General features: G+C 48.5%; 2 protein-coding genes across 3 annotated transcripts in view; both read left to right on the top strand.

The window, feature by feature from the left end:
• lipf (lipase, gastric) overlaps positions 1 to 22150 on the top strand; it is a 911257-nt gene that overhangs the window by 782819 nt on the left and 106288 nt on the right. The gene's annotated exons all lie outside the window — the stretch shown is intronic.
• On the top strand, positions 13396 to 21818 carry LOC144500517 (interferon-induced protein with tetratricopeptide repeats 5-like). Its single transcript, XM_078223562.1, has 2 exons — positions 13396 to 13520; positions 20212 to 21818. Exons 1-2 carry the CDS (start codon positions 13516 to 13518, stop codon positions 21692 to 21694), a joined length of 1488 nt encoding a protein of 495 aa, XP_078079688.1. The 5' UTR covers positions 13396 to 13515; the 3' UTR covers positions 21695 to 21818.

Below are 22150 nucleotides of genomic sequence, written 5' to 3'. Positions count from 1 at the left end.
CGGCCGTGGCTGTGAGCCTCGACAACTTAGCCCAGGCTTAGAGAGCTACTGCTGAGGGGCTCCAGAGCCTGGCTCGCTCACAGAATGCTGCAGCGGGGGTCTCCAGAGCTTGGCCCAGTCTCAGAGGGCCAGGGCTGAGGGATCACAGACCACAGGGCAGGCACATCTGGGCCTCCAAGACTGGCAGAGCCAGGTGATGCCGGGGCTTCTGCAGCTCAGTCCAGTGACCCTGGCATCTCATGAAGTGTCCCCGGGGCTTCTGGGCATCCCAAGGGAGGAAGAAGGACTTGAACCCATGCTGGGGTCTTCCACCCAGGAGATCCCGCACGTACCATGACATTCCAATTTCCCCCTTCCTCATACTGGGGCATCTCAGGGCCAGCGAGATGAACAGGGTGGCACCGAAACAGTGCCATCCGCAAGTCAGCCGGGGTCCTCCAGGTCGCAGGCACCCAGGGCACATCCGCCAAGGGCATCACAGGCAACGGGGCGTGCATCATAGCTGGACACCTCCACCTCTGATGTGCATCCTGGGGGTAGCACCAAGAAGAAGGAATAGGCCGCACAAAGTTAAAGTTGTAGTTCACTAGAGGGCACAGGTGAAGGTCAGCATTCGTCAGGGTTTATTAATCAATAACGTTAAAAGCAAAATAAACTGTTAATTGCACCTCACAGCTGTGACTAATGTGTCTCTGATTTCCCACCCCTCCCCCGCCCCCTCACCACAGAGCTCAGTGCTCCCGACTCCCATGCATCGTGGTGCTGTCTGTTGCGCCTTGCAGATTCAGCCACATAGATAGAGTCAAAGTGGTTTACAGCATGGAAACTGGCCCTTCGGCCCAACTTGTCCATGCTGCCCTTTTTTTTATAAAACTCCTAAGTTAATCCCAATTGCCTGCATTTGGCCCATATCCCTCTATACCCATCGTACCCATGTAACTATCTAAATGCTTTTTAAAAGATAAAATTGTACCCGCCTCTACTACTACCTCTGGCAGCTTGTTCCAGACACTCACCCACTCTGTGTGAAAAAATTGCCCCTCTGGACACTTTTGTATCTCTCCCCTCTCACCTTAAACTATGCCCTCTAATTTTAGACTCCCCTACCTTTGGGAAAAGATATTGACTGTCTACCTTGTCTATGCCCCTCATTAGTTTATAGACCTCGATAAGGTCACGCCTCAGCCTCCTACGCTCCAGAGAGAAAAGTCCCAGTCTATTCAGCCTCTCCTCATAACTCAATCCATCAAGTCCCGGTAGCATCCGAGTAAATCTTTTCTGCACTCGCTCCAGTTTAATAATATCCTTTCTATAATAGGGTGACCAGAATTGCACACAGTATTCCAAGTGTGGCCTTACCAACATCTTGTACAACTTCAACAAAACGTCCCAACTCCTGTATTCAGTGTTCTGACCGATGGAACCAAGCATGCCGAATGCCTTCTTCACCACTCTGTCCACATGTTAGAGTGTCTGCCCTACCTTCCCCAACATCCACCAGACCGTTGGTGCAAGTGCTCCCCCTGCCTCCCCTCCTCCTCTCACCCTACATTGGGCAAAAAACTTGTATCCCCAACCCTTACAGCTACCTGGGCCAGGGCGGCAGCGTGCATTCGGAGCACAGGTAGGAGTCAGACTTGAGTTGCACCAGGGGCAGGATCCCAGTGAGCACAACAGCGAGTCGTCATCATCCTCCAGCCTTCAACCAAGACTCGCAACCATTGCCAGCCCAGGCACATTAATAGGGTCGGATGTTTCTGGGGATAGGGTGGTGGGATGACAGGAGCAGGGGAAGGGTGATGTGGTGGTTTGAGAGCCCAGGTTGGTTTGGAGGGGGAATGGCGGCTGCACTTGCTCCTGGGGTGTGGGGGATGTGGGGTGGTTGCAGCTCCCTCACTGCACAGCACCAGCTGGGTGAAGCGGGCTGCAGTCAAGGCGTCCCTCGCTGCTCTTCCCTGCCGGACACCTGCCATCACCGCCCGCCCTCTTTCCTCCGGCCCTTCATATGGCGGGACGCCCATCTCACCCCCTCGCCGCTCCTCCTCCCCCTCCTCCTCCTCCTGCTCCAGCTGGTCTCCCCGCTGCTGGGTGATGTTGTGCAGAGCGCAGCAAACAATGATGATGCGTGAAGCACGCACAGGGTCATACTGGAGGCACCCCCAGAGCGGTCCAAGCAGCGGAACCGCATCTTCAGCAGGCCGATATACCCCTCAATGATGGACCGGGTGGCTGCATGGACCTCATCTCCACCTCGGTCTCGGACTTCCACACAGGTGTCATCAGCCATGACCTTAGCGGGTAACTCTTGTCACCCAGTAGCCATCCGGGGAGCCCGGGCTGGTCTTCAAAGAACCCAGGGGTGTCCGACTGCCGGAGCACAAAACTGTCACGGACACTCCCTGGGTGGCGTGCATCGACCTGCATGATCTTCATTTGATGGTCGCAGACAATTTGGACGTTCAGAGAGTGGAACCCCTTCCTGTTCACAACTTGCTGCGGTCCTGCATGAGGGGCCCGCAAGGCAATGTGTGTCCCATCCACTGCTCCCTGGATATTGGGAATCCCGGCGATAAAGCAAAGTCGAGAGCCCAGGCCTCCTGCTGTGCACGGCCCACATTGAAATTAATGAACTGCCCTGCCCGGGAATACACATCTGTGCACGGAGGCCTGTAAGATACCAGCGAGGTCATCATTGGGTACCTGGAATGATCCGGAGGCATAAAAATTCAGGGCAGCCATGACCTTCACATCCACAGGGTGCCAGGTGTGCGAGCACCTCACAGATGTGTTGCACCGTGGTCTTGGAGAGCAGCAGTTGGCGACGGCACATCTCCTCCGAGAGGGCCTCGAAGGAGTTGTGGGGCCGGTACCTCCTTGGCCTCAGTACCCTCCGCCTTCTGTGCACCCTCTCGGGAGGCTGCTCACCCACCTCCTGGCCCTCAGCGGCAGCCCCCTGCCCTCCTTCCTGAGGGTCTGGTAGTGGCTGTTCCTGCGGTGGTCGCTCCACGCCCGCCATCTCCTCCTTCTCCTCCTCTGCTGCCACCAACACGGCCAGCTCCAGATCGAGTAAACCGAGATCCATCTGCACAGTGGCCTTTGGAAAGAGCATAGAATGACGGATTATTCTCATTGGCTGCATAGACCCAGCACCATCCCAATTCCTCACTTGGGCCAGTACCCCCACTTGTGGGAGCTGGCAACACCACACAATCCATGGTGCCATCCATAGCCCGAGTGGGGTTGTGTGAGTTCCCCATCATGACAAATGCTGGCACAGATTATGCAGGTTGGTGTGCAGCTGTGGGCACTGCGCACCCTTGAGCCATTGCTATGTGTGAAACTGCAGCATCCGTTACAGGCATGTGCTGCTGGTCCGTGTCACAGGGCAGGGACAGACAGCAAAGCAGCACCAGATGTGTGCCCAGTGACAGCAGATTCCATGCAGTCCATGTCTGAACCTCTGAATCCCGGCCTGGAGCAGCAGCTGCTTCATCTGGTTAGGCCTCAGTCAGCACATGGTGCACTCCTCCCCCACCCCGGAACACCAGCACTCAAGCGAGTCCCTGACCACACCCCGCGGCAAGACAATGCCCCTGCACAGTGCCCTGGAGGGGAAGGGTCAGCAGGACTCCTTGATGGGGCCTCCCACACTGAACTATAGCGCTGCCCTGGAGGGGAGCGGTGAGCGAGACTCCTTCACGTAACCTCATCCAGAGAGCTCTGAGAAAAAATAGAAGCCCCCCCGATCTCCACAACCCCCCTCCCCCCAACCCCAGATATCACTGGTCCATGGGCCAACACCTGAAGGCAGCAGGAGGAAGGCCACCCGGCATCTCCAGGGCCGGCCTGCAACATCCCCTGCGCTCGGCTGGCAGCACTTACCTCCTCACGCCGGTTCAAGGCTGCCACGGCAGGTTGAGACGTTTCTATACCTACTCTGATTCGCGCCAACGTGACATCACGCCAAAGAGGTGGGATACGCAGACGTAGGCGGAGATTGCCGTGTCGATCCTGATAATGGCACGCTCAGGTATGGTAAGTATTGCAAATCAGTGGCACGCCGGTTTTCTGCACATTCCTGGCGGCGCCATTTTTCTCTGGTTGGTTCGTTAATGCTCGCGGAGAACCCGTGAAATGGCCGACACGAACATCTCCCGGCCCGACCCACCAGAAAGGTTGCGGATCACGATGGGAGAATCGGGCCCTTCAATTCCATGATCAGAATTTGAATGTTGAAGCAGCCAATACAATGAAAGGCTGGCTGAGGCTGGATTTGTGTGATTGATGTGTGTGAATGCTGACAGTTTGGATCGTACAGAATATGGTGAGGATAAAATCTGCTGGATCATTCCTGACAGTCAGTAATGTTTCTGATCTGTCCCAATTGCTGAACAACATTTCATCTTGGCCAACACAGAGTCACTTGTACACAACCTGCAAAGCTCGTTTCAGGGACACTGACGGCTAAAGGACAACACAATAGAGGCAGGAAAAATACGTCGATATAAAACATGATAAACATTAATTACATTTTATCATTATAGACACAGATATATAATCAATGATACTTGTCTCTAGGAACCCAACCAACACAACGCAACTGACATTTATACAGAGTATTCAGAGTGCCCAAGCCACTTTGCAGGAGCGTTATAAATCCACCTTACTCACCACGACATATAACGTGATGTTAGGACACAGCCTAAACCTTGGTCAAAGTGACAATTAGTAAAAAGCAGCTTAAAGTAAGAAAGAGAGAGAGAGTTGTGGAAATGTTCAGGGAGATAATTCCAGAACTTACAACCCAGGCTGTGGGAATCTGCAGACAGCAGCCATACCTGAGGCAGAGGCATCGGTACAAACTGTGTCGATACTGCGCCTTGAAGAAACGTATTTATATGATATTTCTTGTAAGGGTTATGTTTAAAATTCAGCTCAGTTTTACAAATTGCTCAATGTTGAAAATGCAGGATAATGACTGATTTTAGCTCGGGATGTGTTTGTCTAAACAGAGTTAATGCATTTGTGTTTACTTCGGTTTCCCTTGGGGTTTCAGAATAGCATTTTGATGCAGTTGATTGACAGAGAATCATGTGTTAATGGGCGGAGCTAAGCTTGCAGAAGAGACAGTGTTTAAAAATAAATGCAGTTTCTGCCTAGTTCTGAAAGCAGCAAGAGGTGTCTCTGTTTTACTCTCTCTCTTTCTCTCTGACTGGAGGTTGTTGTTTGGGACTGTCAGAAAACAGGTGTCTCTCTGCCTCTGTCTCTCTCTCTCCGGAGGTGTTCAAAATGCTCTTGGACTGTTAACAAGTACAAGCACACAAACCTGGGGATTGCTAACTGACTTTGAAGAAGGGTTTAAGTCTATAAGAGGAATATTGCTTGAATTGGAACTCATAGGTTAGCAGTTAAAAATTGTATCTTGTCATGTTTAAGCATTGTTTAAATGTTAAGCTAATTTGATTGTTATAGATTAACTGTATTGTTAATTAAAATTTGTTTTGGTAAAAGCGTCCCACTGTGTCAGTTGAATCACCCCTGGGGTGAAACATCATATCCTCACATTAATGCCAAATTAACAGATAATTGGGGTCCAGTCTAACTTTGTAATATAGCTTGGGGGGGTGCCCTATCAAAATAGAGAAATGGATACTGAAGCTAGTAGCATAAGTAGATTCAAAAAGGCAAACCAGGCACCCAGGATTAGCATAGAGTGCTACCAATGTGGGAGAAACCATATCCCTGAGAATTGCAGATTTACAGAGGTACATTGCTTCATGTGCCACAGGAAGGGCCATTTGAGATGTAAGTTAGAAATAATCAGAGCCTGCCAAACAGTAACAGAATGAAAAGTTCTACACCGTTCCACAGTGTTGAGGATTTTTCTGCTAGTGATCCGAATGGTCTTCAAATGGGTGGGAATAAAGGGATATGGCCCCCGGAAGGGTCGTGGGATTTAGTTCAGAAGGGCAGCATGGTCGGTGCAGGCTTGGAGGGCCGAAGGGCCTGTTCCTGTGCTGTAATTTTCTTTATTCTCTGTTCTCTGAGTAATGCGAAAGTGGGAAAAGTGGCCCCTATTAGAGTTGTATTTCTAGTAAATGGCAGACCATTAAAAATGGAAGTGGATACAGAAGCAGCCGCAAGATTGTAGAGCAGCAGACCTACAGAGAGAAAGATGTGTGTGAGTGTGTGTGTGAGTGTGGTCACATGTCAGGGGCGTGTAATCCAGGGTGATACGGTCACATGTCAGAGACGTGTAATCCAGGAGGATACGGTTACATGTCAGAGATGTGGAATCCAGGGGGATATGGTTCCATGTCATGGACATGTATTCCGGGGGATATGGTCACGTGTCAGGGAAGTGTCTGGGAAAGGTGTCCTCACTGTCAGTGGCACATTGAAGCATCCTGGGATTGGTGTCTCCCAGTCATTGGTGCAGTGAAGCTGTTGGGAATGGTGTCCTGGCAGTCTGCATTGCAATGAAGCAGCCTGGGAATGCTGTCCTTACAGTCAGTTCCAGTTGAAAAAATTAACTGCGAAGAACCAGGAATAAGTAAAAGTCGGAAATAGTATAATGAAGTAACGTGGCAAGAAAGTAAATAAATAATACAAGTCAAAGACTATATTAGGTTGAATATCTTTTAAGAATAACTATGCTTAAGTTTAAGATATGACATGTGAGATCAGCTGAAGGGAATGTGTAACCTGTCATGTGTGGGAAGTCATGAACCACACTGGCATCCAGGATGATCACATATGCAGGAAGTGCTTCCAACTGCAGAAACGTGAGCTCGTGTTTCAGAATTCAGGTGGATACGAGAGTCAGTGTGGCATCAGCAAGGCTGAGAGTTCCATGGGTAGAACATTAAGGAGGTGGTCACACCACAGCTCCAGGGATTGGAGGAAAGAAGGTTGACCACCAGGCAGTTCAAGAGAAGCAGACAGGTATTGCAGGAGCCCCTTGGAGTACCGCTCTCAAATTGGTATTCCATTTTGGAAGCTGATGCGGATTTTGTTTGCTCAAGGGAGTGCAGACAGAGCCAAGCTTCTGGCAACACAAGCAGGCTGACTGTACAGGAGGGGAGAAAGAAAGATGGAAGAGTAATAGTGATAGGGGACTCATTAGTTCGGGGAAGAGACAGGCATTTCTGCAGCCGCAGACGTGACTCCTGGATGCTGTGTTGCCTCCCTGGGTCCAGGGATAAGGTGTCACTGAATGGCTGCAGAGCATTCGAAAGGGGGAGGGTTGTGCGACATGTTGGCATCAACAATGTGGGTAGAATGAAGGATGGGGTCCTGCATCAAGAATTGGGGAGCGAGGCAGCAGGTTAAAAAGCAGGACCGAAAGGTTGTAATCTCTAGATTACTCCCGGTGCCATGTTTTAAAGTTGATTTATTAGTGTCAAAAGTAGGCTTACACTTACACTACAATGAAATTACTGTGAAAATCCCCTAGTCGCCACGCTCCAGTGCCTGTTCGGGTACACTGAGGGAGAATTTAACATGGCGAATGCACCTAACCAGCACATCTTTCGGGAGGAAACCGAAGCACCCGGAGGAAACCCACGCAGACACGGGGAGAATATGCAAACTCCACATAGACGGTGACCCAAGCAGGGAATCGAACCAGAGTACCTGGTGTGGTGAGGCAGCAGTGCGAACCATTGTACCACTGTGCGGCTGTGCTAGCGAGTACAGAAACAGGAGAATGGGGTAAATGAATATGTGGCTCAAGAGTTAGTGCAGGAGGAACAGTGGTTATCACTGCTGCCTCACAGTGCCAGGGACCCGGGTTCAATTCCGGCCTCGGATCGCTGTCTGTGTGGAGTTTGCACATTCTCCCCGTGTCTGCGTAGGTTTCCTCCGTGTGCTCCGGTTTCCTCCCACAGTCTAAAGATGTGCGGGTTAGATGGACTGGCCATACTAAATTGAACCTAGTGTCAGGGGATTAGCAGGGTAAATATATGGGGTTAAGGGAATAGGGCCTGAGTGGGATTGTGGTCGGTGCAGATTCAATGGGCCGAATGGCCACCTTCTGCACTGTAGGGATTCCAGGATCATTTGGATTGTTTCTGGGGAAGATGGGACATGTACAAACGGGATGGTCTGCACCTGAATCAGAATGGGGCTAACTTCCTTGTGGGATTGCTAGTGTTGTTGGGAGGAGTTTAAACTAGCTCAGCAGGGGGAGGGGACACAGGGTATCAGTACAATAGGGACACAGCATTCTATACTAAAGGAACCAAGACAGAGGGAATTCAGCCAATTTGAGTTCCAAGGAAGGAAGGCGAGGCTGGATGGCCTCTACTTTAATGCTTGGAATATTATAGGTAAGACTGATGAGTTCAGGGCGTGGATTGAAACGAGGAATTGTGATCTTGTTGCTATGATGTGGAGATGCCGGCGTTGGACTGGGGTAAACACAGTAAGAGTTTTAACAACACCAGGTTAAAGTCCAACAGGTTTATTTGGTAGCAAATGCCATTAGCTTTCAGAGCGCTGCTCCTTCGTCAGATGGAGTGTAAATCTACACTCCATCTGACGAGAGATTTACACTCCATCTGACGAAGGAGTAGCGCTCCGAATAAACCTGTTGGACTTTAACCTGGCGTTGATAAAACTCTTATCTTGTTGCTATCACAGAGATATGGTTAAGGGAGGGGCAGGACTGGCTATTTAACATTCTGGGGTGTAGGATAGGGATAGGATCTTCAGGTGAGACAGGGGAGGGTGTAAAAGAGGAGGTGGTGTCGCGATATTAATTAAGGTGTCAGTTACTGCAGGAAGGAGGGACAAGAGGCACGATCTTACCAGCCGTTCACGCCTTGCTGAACTGAACAGGCGCCGGAGTCTGGCAATTAGACTTCTTGAGAAAGTGAGAGGGCATGGGATCCAAGGGGCTGTTGCCTTGTGGATCCAGAACTGGCTTGCCTGCAGAAGGCAGAGAGTGGCTGTGGAGGGGTCTTTCTCTGCATGGAGGTCAGTGACCAGTGGAGTGCCCCAGGGATCTGTTCTGGGACCCTTGCTGTTTGTCATTTTCATAAATGACCTGGATGAGGAAGTGGAGGGATGGGTTGGTAAGTTTGCTGACGACACCAAGGTAGGTGGTGTTGTGGATAGTTTGGAGGGATGTCAGAAGTTGCAGCGAGACATAGATAGAATGCAAGACTGGGCGGAGAAGTGGCAGATGGACCTCAACCCGGATAAGTGTGTAGTGATCCATTTTGGCAGATCCAATGGGATGAAGCAGCAGTATAATATGAAGGGTACCATTCTTAGCAGTGTAGAGGATCAGAAGGACCTTGGGGTCCGGGTCCATAGGACTCTTAAATTGGCCTCGCAGGTGGAGGATGCGGTCAAGAAGGCGTACGGTGTACTAGCCTTCATTAATCGAGGGATTGAGTTTAGGAGTCGGGAGATAATGCTGCAGCTTTATAGGACCCTGGTTAGACCCCACTTGGAGTACTGCGCGCAGTTCTGGTCACCTCATTACAGGAAAGATGTTGAAGCCATTGAAAGGGTGCAGAGGAGATTTACAAGGATGTTGCCTGGATTGGGGGCCATGCCTTATGAGGATAGGTTGAGGGAGCTTGGTCTCTTCTCCCTGGAGAGACGAAGGATGAGAGGTGACCTGATAGAGGTTTACAAGATGTTGAGAGGTCTGGATAGGGTAGACTCTCAGAGGCTATTTCCAAGGGCTGAAATGGTTGCTACGAGAGGACACAGGTTTAAGGTGCTGGGGGGTAGGTACAGAGGAGATGTCAGGGGTAAGTTTTTCACTCAGAGGGTGGTGGGTGAGTGGAATCGGCTGACGTCGGTGGTGGTGGAGGCAAACTCGTTGGGGTCTTTTAAGAGACTTCTGGATGAGTACATGGGATTTAATGGGATTGAGGGCTATAGATAGGCCTAGAGGTAGGGATATGATCAGCGCAACTTGTGGGCCGAAGGGCCTGTTTGTGCTGTGGCTTTCTATGTTCTATGTTCTAATTAGGGGAATTTCACAGTAACTTCATTGCAGTGTTAATGTAAGCCTTATTTGTGACTAATAAATAAACTTTGCTTTTACTTTTAACTTTACTTTACTGCTGCCGCTGCAGCAAGGATGGAGAATTTGGCGCTCAGCCAAATCTCCGTTCACTGCAGCAGGACCAGAGAATCCCGCTGGCCGGAACAGCTGGAAAATTTCATCCAACATCTTGGAAGGGTCTTCAAAGAAGCTTTCTGGGTCGGCTTTAGGAATAAAAAGGGGGCAGTCACTCCTTTGAGAGGGTATTATCGGCCCCCAATGGAGGGGCAGATATGTAGACAATTCACTGAGGTGTGTAATAACAATAGGGTAATTATATTGGGGGATTTCAACTTCCCCAATATTAATTGGGATAATAATGGTGTAAAGGGTTTAGAAGGGGCGGATTTTTTGAAGTGCATTCAGGAGAGCTTTTTATGTCAATATTGAAAAGATCCAACAAGGGTAGACTGAGGGAGAATTAGATCCAGCTGTGCTGGATCCAGCTGTGCTGGATCTAATTCTGGGGAGCGAAGACGGACAATGTTCGAAGTGTCAGTAAGGGAACATTTTGGTGACAGCAACAACAACACCGCATGATTTAAGGTTGTTACGGAAAAGGAAAATAGAATCTCTCCAGTGCAGAATGAGGCCATTCAGCCCATCAGGTCTGTGCCGATCGTTTATAAAAAACAGTTTTGGATTGGGGGAAGGCAGATTTTGTTAGAATAAAGCAGGATCTGGTCAAAGAGCATTGGGAACACCTTCTTCTGGGAAAATCTACAGCAGAGTGGTGGTGGGGGGGGAGGCATTCAAAAAGGGAACAGGGAGAGTACAAGCCCAACAAGTTCCCTTTAGGGTGAATGGAGGAGTGACAAGCCCAGAGAACCTTGGATGTCTAGAAATATTCAGCACAAGGTAAGAAAGAAAAGAGAGGCATTTAGCAGGTACAAAGGGGGCAAATCAGCGCAAGCCTTAGTGGATTACAGAAAGTGCAGGGGGGATCTTAAGAAAGCAATTAAGAGAGGAAAGAGGGACATAGTGGCTAGGATTAGGGAGAATCTCAAGATATTCTATAAGTATATTGAGGGGAAGAGTATAACCAGGGAAAGAGTAGGGTCCATTTGGGACCAAGGGGGCAATCTGTGTTTGGAGCCGCAGTGGATATTTCACATCTGTCTTCACTCAGGAGAAGGGGGATGTAGGAACCAAATTCAGGGAGAGGGACAGTGAGGTTCATGAACATTTTGATATAAGGAGTGAGGAGATATTGGAGGTTTTGGTAGGCTTAACTGTGGACAAATCCCCAGGATTGGAAGAGTTGTATCCTAGGCTGCTGTGGGAGGCCAGGGAGGAAATTAAAGCGGTGCTGGCCACAGGGAAGGTCTGACCTGAAGAAGGGGCTCCAAAAGCTAGTGCTGCCAAATAAACCTGTTGGACTTTAACCTGGTGTTGTGAGACTTCTTACTGTGCAGGGAAGGTGCCAGAGGATTGGAGAATAGCTAATGTGGCTCCACTTCTCAAGAAGGGTGGTGGATATAAACCAGAGAATTACAGAGCAGTGAGTCTCACATCATTGGCAGGGAAACTACTGGAGAAATTTCTGAAGGAGAAAATGAATCTCCACTTGGGTTGATCAGTAAGGTTTGATCAGGGATAGTCAACATGGATTTCTCAGAGGACGGTCATGCCTAATGAATTTGATTGAATTTTTTGAGTAGGTGACCGGGTGTGTAGATTAGTGTAATTAATGTAGTTTATATGGATTTCAGCAAGGCCTTTGACAAGGTCCCACATGGGAAACTGATAAAGAAGGTCAAAAGCACATGGGATCCAGGGTAATTTAGCAAGTTGCATCCAAAATTGGCTTTGTGGCGGGAGAGAGAGGATGGTGGCAAAAGGCTGTTTGTGTGGGTGGAGGCAGGTGTCTAGTGGAGTTCCACAGGGATCAGTGCTCGGTCTCATATTTGTGATGTATATAGATGAGGATGTGGGGGGGAATGATAAGTAGTTTGTGGATAGCACAAAGATTGGCAGGGTAGTTAATAGTGAGGAAGAATGTCTTAGGTTGCGGGAAGTTATCGACGGATTGGTCAGATGGGAAGTTCAGTGGCAGATGGAATTTAGCCCTGAAAAGTGAGAGATGATGCAGTAACAAGACAAGGGAGTATTCAATGAATGATAGGACATTCGGAGACTCAGAGGAATGGAGGATCTGGAGGTGCTGGTTCACAGATCCCTGAAGGTTGCAGGACAGGTGAATCGGGTGGTTAAGAAGGCATATGGAACACTTGCCTTTATCAGTTGAGGCACAGATTATAAGATCAGGGAGGTTATGTTGTACAAAACTTTGGTGAGGCCACAGCTGGAGAACTGTGTGTAGTTCTGGTCGCCTCACTATAGAAAGGATGTGATTGCACTGGAGAGGATCCAGAGGAGATTCACCAGGATGTTGCCTGGGTTGGAGCATTTGAGCTATGAAAAGTACCTGGTTAGGCTGGGGTTGTTTTCTTTAGAGCAGAGAAGGCTGAGGGAGGACATGATTGAGGTGAACAAGATTATGAGGGCTATGGACAGTGTGGATAGGAAACAGCTGTTCCCCTTAGTTGCAGGGTCAATAATGAGGTGGTCATAAATTTAAAGTGAGGGGCAGGAGGTTTAGAGGGATTTGAGGAAAATCCCTTTCACACAGAGGGAGGTGAGAGTCTGGAATGCACTGCCTGGGAGGGTAGCAGAGGTGGGAAAACATTCAACATTTAAAAAGTATGTGGACGAGAACCTGAAATGTCATAACATTCAAGGCGATGGGCCAAGTGCTGGAAAGTGGGATTCCTGTGTAATCCAGGAGGTACAGTCACATTTCAAGGACGTGTAATCCAGGGGTATCATCACATGCCAGGGACGTGTAATTTGGGGGGGGTAAATTCGCATGTCAAAAAACGTGTAAAGGAGGGGATAGAGTCACATGTCGGGGATGTGTAATTGAGGGAGATACATTTGCAGTCAGGAACATGTAATCCATGAGGATATGATCACATGTCAGGGACGTGTAATCCAAGGGAATGCACTCACATGTCAATGACATGTAATCCGGGGATACAATCACATGTCAGGGATGTGTAATCCGGGAGTGCGAGGGGGGACGGGGGGGGGGGGGGGGGTTGGTGGCGGGGGGGGGGGGGGGGGGAGGTCACGTATCAAAAATGAGTAAAAGTCTGGTAACACAGTGGACAAAGGAATTCTCCTGACAGAACCAATTGATCTTTCTCTGTGACTAACAGGAGTTCTGTGGTTAAACATTGTTACTGCACTGGCAGCATTCCCTTCTGCTCAGACACTTGGCTTCATCGCTTGTTTTTAGTTTCAGTTTCAATTCCCATCCAGGAAATGATTTTCCAGGAAGCAAAACAGCTGAAAAACAACACAACAAACACTCTCCTCGATCAACTTATCGAAGCTGAATTAACACCGAGAAAGGAATTTGACACATTTTCCATTCGGTCGGCATTATGAGGTAAAGTTCACAGGAAACGTTTTAATCCTGAAATCTACCCATAGACTACCGAACAAGGAGCTCGTTTTCAGTATTAAATAACAGACATTACAAAGCATCTCAAACAAAGGGCTGTGTTTCCTCTTTGTTCTGGGCATCTGAGCATTGCTGGCTCGGCCAGTATTTATTACCCATCTCTAATTACCCTTGAGAAGGTGGTGCTGAGCTCTGTGAGCCTGTCTATCTCCTGTAGGTGCACCCACTGTGCTGTTAGGAAGGGACTACAGAATTCTGGCCTGGGAATAGTGAAAGAACGGTGAAATAGTTTCATGTCAGGATGGGGTGTATCTTGAGGGGAATTTGCGATGTTCCCATGAGGCTGGTGCCCTTGTCATTCTCGGTGGTAAAGGTTACAGATTTGGTTGAGGTTGTCAAAGCAGCTTTGGTGAGTTGCTGCAGGGCATCTTGGAGATGGTGCACCCGGCTGTCACTGTGCATTGGGAGTGAGGGGGAATGTTTAAGGTGGAGGGGGAATGTTTGAGGTGGAGGGGGTGAATGTTTAAGGTGGAGGGGCTGAATGTTTAAGGTGGAGGGGGTGAATGTTTAAGGTGGGGGGAGTGAATGTTTAAGGTGGAGGGGGTGAATGTTTAAGGTGGGGGGAGTGAATGTTTAAGGTGGAGGGGGTGAATGTTTAAGGTGGAGGGGGTGAATGTTTAAGGTGGAGGGGGTGAATGTTTAAGGTGGGGGGAGTGAATGTTTAAGGTGGAGGGGGTGAATGTTTAAGGTGGAGGGGGTGAATGTTTAAGGTGGAGGGGGTGAATGTTTAAGGTGGGGGGGCTGAATGTTTAAGGTGGAGGGGGTGAATGTTTAAGGTGGAGGGGGTGAATGTTTAAGGTGGAGGGGGTGAATGTTTAAGGTGGGGGGAGTGAATGTTTAAGGTGGAGGGGGTGAATGTTTAAGGTGGAGGGGGTGAATGTTTAAGGTGGAGGGGGTGAATGTTTAAGGTGGAGGGGGTGAATGTTTAAGGTGGAGGGAGTGAATGTTTAAGGTGGAGGGGGTGAATGTTTCAGTTGGTGGAGGGGGTGCCAACCATGCGGACTGCTTTTGTCCTGGATTGTGTGAATTGTGCGTTTCTGCAGCTGCTCCCAACCAGCAAGTGGAGAGTGTCCATCACATTCCTTTCACGGGATTTTCTGACCATACTCACCCCAAGACCGGAAATTCCTGCCCACAAACATCTGTGGGCGTGGTTTTTGCTGTCACTCTGGCAGGGCCTGATTGAAAGGACAATGCCAGCTCCACAGAGATCGGGCTGCCATCTTCAAATGACGTGCCAATCTGCAATGAAAATAAACTCTCCCCACTCCCCACCCACGCAGGCATCAGGGAAAGCATCCCCCCTTCCCTCACACAAGCACCAGGATGGCTCCCCCCCTTCCCACCCCACCACACATAACGAGAACCCTCCCAATCAGCCTCCCCAGATGGTCCTCCCCTGGCACTGCCATCCTGAGTGCACAGCCCGAGTGCACAGCCTGAGTGCACAGCCTCATCCATTAAGACATTAGCGATTCTCATGGAGAGGCTGCTCCAGAAACGCAATGGCATGCTACTGCGGTAGTGCTCGGACCTGCAAGTCCTCACACAGGCACTGATCTCAGGAGGTCAGTTGCTGTGTGGGAAAAGGAGGCACCAACCAGTGTCTCCATGGTTGCCCATCCTTCATTGATGAGCAGGGTGGTGAGGACTCACCTCAGCATGGTGGACAAAGTAGCTGTCGTTTCTGTAGACTCCTCGCACTGAGCCCTGGACGAGGACACCAGCTCCTCCAACTCTCTGCCAGTCTCCGCCCCATCCCAGGGGTCTACAGTGACTGAGGGTTGCCTGGCAATGTTGTCAAGTGCACCCTCCCAGGAAGTGTCTGCTCAGCTCCTCTGACCAGAGGACAACTGCCAAGGTCAGCTGTGGAAACAGGGTAATGAGAACAGAAACTGCCTCCAATTCCACTATCGGTGAGGGGTGGGGTCACCTAGATGTGGAACGCTTAAAACAGACTCGTCACAAGCAGGGGTTTGCACTGGGTGCTATTGATCTGTTTAAATTGAGATTTTATGTTGATGATCCATGTGAAATAACCTTTTTGTATCTCTGAATTTATCACCTTAAATATCATTCTGCCCTCAAGCCAGATGTGCCCCGTGTGTTGTATTGGTGTCAGACTAGTTATTGCCTGATCAGAGATGTCCAGGATATCGAGCTGAATAGAGTGGGAGCAGCTTCCTGGAATGAATGAATCTTCTCACTCACCTGAACAATGCATCAGTTACTAACTTAATCTAGCTGTGAGTGGCAGACTGAGACTCCACAGAGCGGCCCGGTGGCACAGTGGTTAGCACTGCTGCCTCACAGCACCAGGGACCCGGGTTCGATTCCCAGCTTGGGTCACTGTCTGTGTGGAGTTTACACATTATCCCTGTGCCTGCGTGGGTTTCCTCCCACAGCTTAAAGATGTGCGGGTTAGGTGGATTGGCCATGCCAAATTGCCCCTTCGAGTCAGGGGGACTAGCTAGGGTAAATGCATGGGGTTATGGGATAGAGTCTGGGTGGGATTGTTGTTGGTGCAGGCTCGCTGGGTCAAATGGCCTCCTTCTGCACTGTAGGGATTTTATGATATCTATGATTTTATGATCACTGCAGCACCCTGGAATGATCCAGAGGCACTGGCATTTAGTGTCACCATGACCTTCAGAGCCACCGGCAATGGTTGTCCACCCACACCATTGGTGGCTACCTCAGGCCTATCATCTGGCAGATGCTCATGACCCTGAGAGCCGGGGCCTCCTGCGGTACAAGACCTTGGTCATGTCAAGGTGCATGTACACCCTGGCAGCCGGGTAGTGGCATCTTCTTCCAGCATGGTCTTCTTGCCCTCTTTGATGACACTGACCATCCTGTGCCTAGGCCTCTGCCCGAGGGGAGTAGTTTGAACTGAAAGCAGAAAGCCACCATGAATGGGGTGAGGGGGTAAGAATGTCAGCGAGGATTGAGCGTGGAGAGGGGAGAAGAGCGGCAGCTGGAGTAGGGGATGAGTTGGGATGTCCGGTGAATGGAGTGAGTCTGTGGGAATTGAACAGGAAGAAAGCAAGAAAGAAGAAGTTGTATTGATGCAACATCTTCCCACACTTCGCAGGGAAGTCTTTCACAATCAGTGAGTTATTTGAAAATGAAGTCACTGTTGTTTTGTGGGCCAATGTAACAGCTCCGTTTGTTATCATAGAATAGAAATCATACAGCGCAGAAAGAAGGCCATTGGGCCCATCGAGTCTGCACCAGCAACAACCCCACCCAGGTCCTATCCCCCTAACCCCACGTATTTATCCTGCTAATCCCTCTGATACAAAGGAGCAATTTAGCATGGCCAATCCACCTAACCCGCACATCTTTAGATCGTGGAAGGAAACCGGAGAACCCGGAGGAAACCCACGCAGACACGGGGAGAACATGCAACCTCCACACAGACAGTGACCCAAGCCGGGAATCGGACCCGGGTCCCTGGTGCTGTGAGGCAGCAGTGCTAACCACTGTGCCACCGTGCCACCCAAGTAGTGTGATAACAACTTATTGCAATGGAGAAGGATAGTTGCCGTACGGCAGGGCAAGGTTTACAATTGGGGGAGAGGTAATTATGATGCGATTAGGCAAGAATTAGGGGGCATAAGTTGGGAACAGAAACTGTCAGGGAAAGGCACTAATGAAAAGTGGAACTTTTTCAAGCAACAAATACTGGGTGTCCTTGATAGGTATGTCCCTGTCAGGCAGGGAGGAAATGGCCGAGTGAGGGAACCATGGTTCACGAAAGAGGTGGAATGTCTTGTGAAAAGGAAGAGGGAAGCTTATGTAGGGATGAGGAAACAAGGTTCAGATGGCTCGATTGAGGGTTACAAGTTAGAAGGAACGAGCTGAAAAAGGGGCTTAGGAGAGCTGGGAGGGGACATGAGAAGTCCTTGGCGGGTCGGATCAAGGAAAACCCCAAGGCTTTTTACTCTTATGTGAGGAATAAAAGAATGACCAGGGTGAGGTTAGGGCCGGTCAAGGACAGTAGTGGGAACTTGTGTATGGAGTCAGTAGAGATAGGCGAAGTGATGAATGAATACTTTTCTTCAGTGTTCACCAAGGAGAGGGGCCATGTTTTTGAGGAAGAGAAGGTGTTACAGGCTAATAGGCTGGAGGAAATAGATGTTCGGAGGGAGGATGTACTGGCAGTTTTGAATAAACTGAAGGTCGGTAAGTCCGCTGGGCCTGATGTAATATATCCTAGGATTCTTTGGGAGGCAAGGGATGAGATTGCAGAGCCTTTGGCTTTGATCTTTGGGTCCTCGCTGTCCACGGGGATGGTGCCAGAGGACTGGAGAATGGCGAATGTTGTTCCCCTGTTTAAGAAAGGGAATAGAAATGACCCTGGTAATTATAGACCGGTTAGTCTTAGTTCGATGGTTGGTAAATTGATGGAAAAGGTCCTTAGGGATGGGATTTACGACCATTTAGAAAGATGCGGATTAATCGGGGATAGTCAGCACGGATTCGTGAAGGGCAAGTCATGCCTCACAAATTTGATAGAATTTTTTGAGGAGGTAACTAAGTGTGTTGATGAAGGTAAGGCAGTTGATGTCATATACATGGATTTTAGTAAGGCGTTTGATAAGGTCCCCCATGGTCGGCTTATGATGAAAGTAAGGAGGTGTGGGATAGAGGGAAAGTTGGCTGACTGGATAGGTAACTGGCTGTCTGATCGAAGACAGAGGGTGGTGGTGGATAGAAAATTTTCGGATTGGAGGCAGGTTGCTAGCGGAGTGCCACAGGGATCAGTGTTTGGTCCTCTGGTCTTTGTGATTTTTATTAATGACTTAGAGGAGGGGGCTGAAGGGTGGATCAGTAAATTTGCTGATGACACCAAGATTGGTGGAGTAGTGGATGAGGTGGAGGGCTGTTGTGGGCAGTAAAGAGACATAGATAGGTCGCAAAGCTGGGCTGAAAAATGGCAAATGGAGTTTAACCCTGATAAATGTGAGGTGATTCATTTTGGTAGGACTAATTTAAATGTGGATTACAGGGTCAAAGGTAGGGTTCTGAAGAATGTGGAGGAACAGAGAGATCTTGGGGTCCATATCCACAGATCTCTAAAGGTTCCACTCAAGTGGATAGAGCTGTGAAGAAGGCCTATAGTGTGTTAGCTTTTATTAACAGGGGGTTGGAGTTGAAGAGCCGTGGGGTTATGCTGCAACTGTACAGGACCTTGGTGAGACCACATTTGGAATATTGTGTGCAGTTCTGGTCACCTCACTATAAGAAGGATGTGGAAGCGCTGGAAAGAGTGCAGAGGAGATTTACCAGGATGCTGCCTGGTTTGGAGGGTAGGTCTTATGAGGAAAGGTTGAGGGAGCTAGGGCTGTTCTCTCTGGAGCGGAGGAGGCTGAGGGGAGACTTAATAGAGGTTTATAAAATGATGAAGGGGATAGATAGAGTGAACGTTCAAAGACTATTTCCTCGGGTGGATGGAGCTATTACAAGGGGGCATAACTATAGGGTTCGTGGTGGGAGATACAGGAAGGATATCAGAGGTAGGTTCTTTACGCAGAGAGTGGTTGGGGTGTGGAATGGACTGCCTGCAGTGATAGTGGAGTCAGACACTTTAGGAACATTTAAGCGGTTATTGGATAGGCACATGGAGCACACCAGGATGATAGCGAGTGGGATGGCTTGATCTTGGTTTCAGATAAAGCTCGGCACAACATCGTGGGCCGAAGGGCCTGTTCTGTGCTGTACTGTTCTATGTTCTATGTTAACTTGCATTCATATAACACCGAGAATGTGATAAATTGACCCAAGGCATTTCACATGGTCATGATCAGAGAAACATCAAAATGAAGGAAATATTTAGAGGGTGATAAAATTCTTTAGGAGGATTTATGGAGAACTAATTAATGGGGGAATTATGGGATATGCTTTAATGCCTAAGAAATGGAATTATGGGAGATCTTCAGAAGGTTAAGAGTTGAACATGGGGCTGGATTTTATGGGAAGGTGTAATGTTCCCTTCCACACACCCGGCTGAAGTGTAAGTAGCAACCCCACCCCCACCCTCCCCCGGATTCTTCTGGCTTCTCGACATCAACTTAAACCAGGAGCAGCATCAACTGTCATATGGTGAGACTTCATACTTAACTGGGGGGAGGTCCACCTTAAAGAGCAGTCCACCCATCGTGAGGCCAGCAGCTCTGTAGACTCAGCAGTGCCAGGTTTGAGTGGAGCCTCTGCTGGGACTACAGGCAGCCTCGGTGAGGAGGGAACTGTGGAGCAGAATGAGAGGGAGATGTACTGGACAAAACCAATAGGCAGATTGAGTATTTCAACTAGAGCTCCTCTTCATCTCATTGGGATTGAGATTTACTGTTCATTTAGTAAGAAGATTAAATGTCCACCAGGTAGTACATCAACCAGCAGACAGGAGACAAGTGTAACAACAGACAGAGTTATGAAGTAAATCCCTTCACTTTGCTGGGAGGTTTTGCTGAGATAATCATTGTGGGACCAGAGGTTTCAGGGACATTGAGTCCCGGAGTCAGGAGCAGCTCTTAGATAATAAAACTGGATGGAGGAGCTGGGAAATGGGTCAGTCTGAGATGGATTTTGATGATTTTTGTTTCTCTTGCAGTGACCAAGAGAAGGATTTGTTGAAAGTGAAGCTCGATCAGCTTCAATGTCACTTCACGTGGGGGCCACAGAAAGAAAACATTGACTTGGATGATTTGCAGCAAAGATTAGAAGACACAATCCAGACAAATGTGAAATCTCGAGGCAGGTCTTACAACCAACTCGCTTTTGTAAACTGTCTGCAAGGAAACTGTGAGGAGGCGATTCAAAACTTACAGGAAGCTGAAAAGATTCTGAGGGAGAATCATGAAGATGAATTTGAAAAAAGAATCATCGTCACCTATGGAAACCGTGCCTGGGTCAATTATCACATGGGACAACTGACAGAGGCTCAGTCCTACCTCGACAAACTGGAGAGGATCTGTCAACAATTTCCTGATGCCTCTCGGTATACAGCAATGATACCTGAAGTGTACGGGGAGAAGGGTTGGTCACTGTTGAAGTCCAGTTCTCAATGTTATGAAGAGGCAAAGGAATGTTTTAAAAAGGCTCTGGAGGAAGATCCGGATAATATTGAATGGAATGTTGGATATGCCATTGTTCTGTCTCGTCTTGAAGCTTTTTCTGGAACCCCAGACAGTTACAAACCCACTCAATCAATGAAGCAGTTCAGACGTGTGCTGGAGCTCGATCCGGATCATGCTGAAGCCATGGTGTTGCTGGCTCTAAAACTACAACAGCGTAATCAAACTGAGGAAGCGCTTGAATTAGTTGAAGGAGCGTTGCAGAAATCCCCGGATCTTCCACATGTGATTCGTTATGCTGCAAAATTTTACAGATTAAAAAGAAATGTGGAAAAAGCTGTGGATCTGTTGAAGAAAGGATTGGAAATTACCCCAAAGTCTACCTTCTTACACCATCAAATAGGACTGTGTTACAGAAACAAATTAATGTCATTGAACAAAAATTCACGCAGCAAAAGGCCGAGTGATCCTGCTTTTGAACAGAGAGCTGAACTGATTGAACTGTGTAAGTATCATTTTAAAAAGGCCTTTGAGCCTCGCCCATTCACATTTATTAGGGCACAGCTGGATTATGCCAGGATATGTTCGTTTAATGAGGAATATCCAAAAGTAGAGGAGATGTACAATAATTTACTGAAATTGGAAGGTATACGTCCAGAAAATAAGCAGGCAATATGTTTGGAGGCTGGATTATTTGAACTGAATCAGAAAAAATCAGAATCAAAAGCTATCACCCATTTTCTGGAAGGAATGAAAGTCAATTATAACTCAACAGAAAAGAAAAGGTGCCGTGATAACTTAATGACGATAACAAATAGACAACTTCGTAGGGATGGCAGAGACAGCAAGGCCTATGGTGTTCTTGGCTTAATGCACCAACTGGATGGGGAGAAGCGTGAGGCTATTGAAAACTTTGCAAAAGCCTCGGAGTTGGATCCTGACAATGAAGAATATCTAAGTGCTCTTTGTGAATTAGGCCTTTCCATCGAGACCGACAATGACTGTCCCAACAAAAGCTAAACCGAAAGATGAATGAACACTCTTGAATCTATAGACAGCTGCTAATGGAATCCACTTCACTGATATTCTGCTTCGAATGGAGCATATTACACACGTGTATAATTTTCATCTCATTATTCTAAATCTCTGTGGTTCATTCAGAAACATTGACCAACTGGTGAACTAAACAAATAATATTTGTTTATATTTCCCAAGAGTTGTTTCTGGGTGAAATCTTATCAAAAAGTGGGAGAGTATTGGTTCCAGCGAGAAAAATGGTCTGTTTCTCTCCAGATCTTACCACACCCTTGCCACAAGAAAACAGGGAGGAGTGTTCCACGCCATCTCAACATGTTGGCAAAGCCTTGCTGAACTGAGATCAGGGCACCATGTTCAAAGGGCACCTTGATTAGCACAAACAATGACCCCCTTACCCCCATGCCACTATGGAGGTCTCAGGGGCTCCCCCCCTCTGAT

The sequence above is a fragment of the Mustelus asterias genome, chromosome 11 (genome assembly GCF_964213995.1).
Source record: "Mustelus asterias chromosome 11, sMusAst1.hap1.1, whole genome shotgun sequence".
In the NCBI taxonomy this organism is placed as follows: domain Eukaryota; kingdom Metazoa; phylum Chordata; class Chondrichthyes; order Carcharhiniformes; family Triakidae; genus Mustelus; species Mustelus asterias.
Note: the sequence above shows the minus strand (reverse complement) of the source record. Positions and strands in the feature narration are given on the sequence as shown.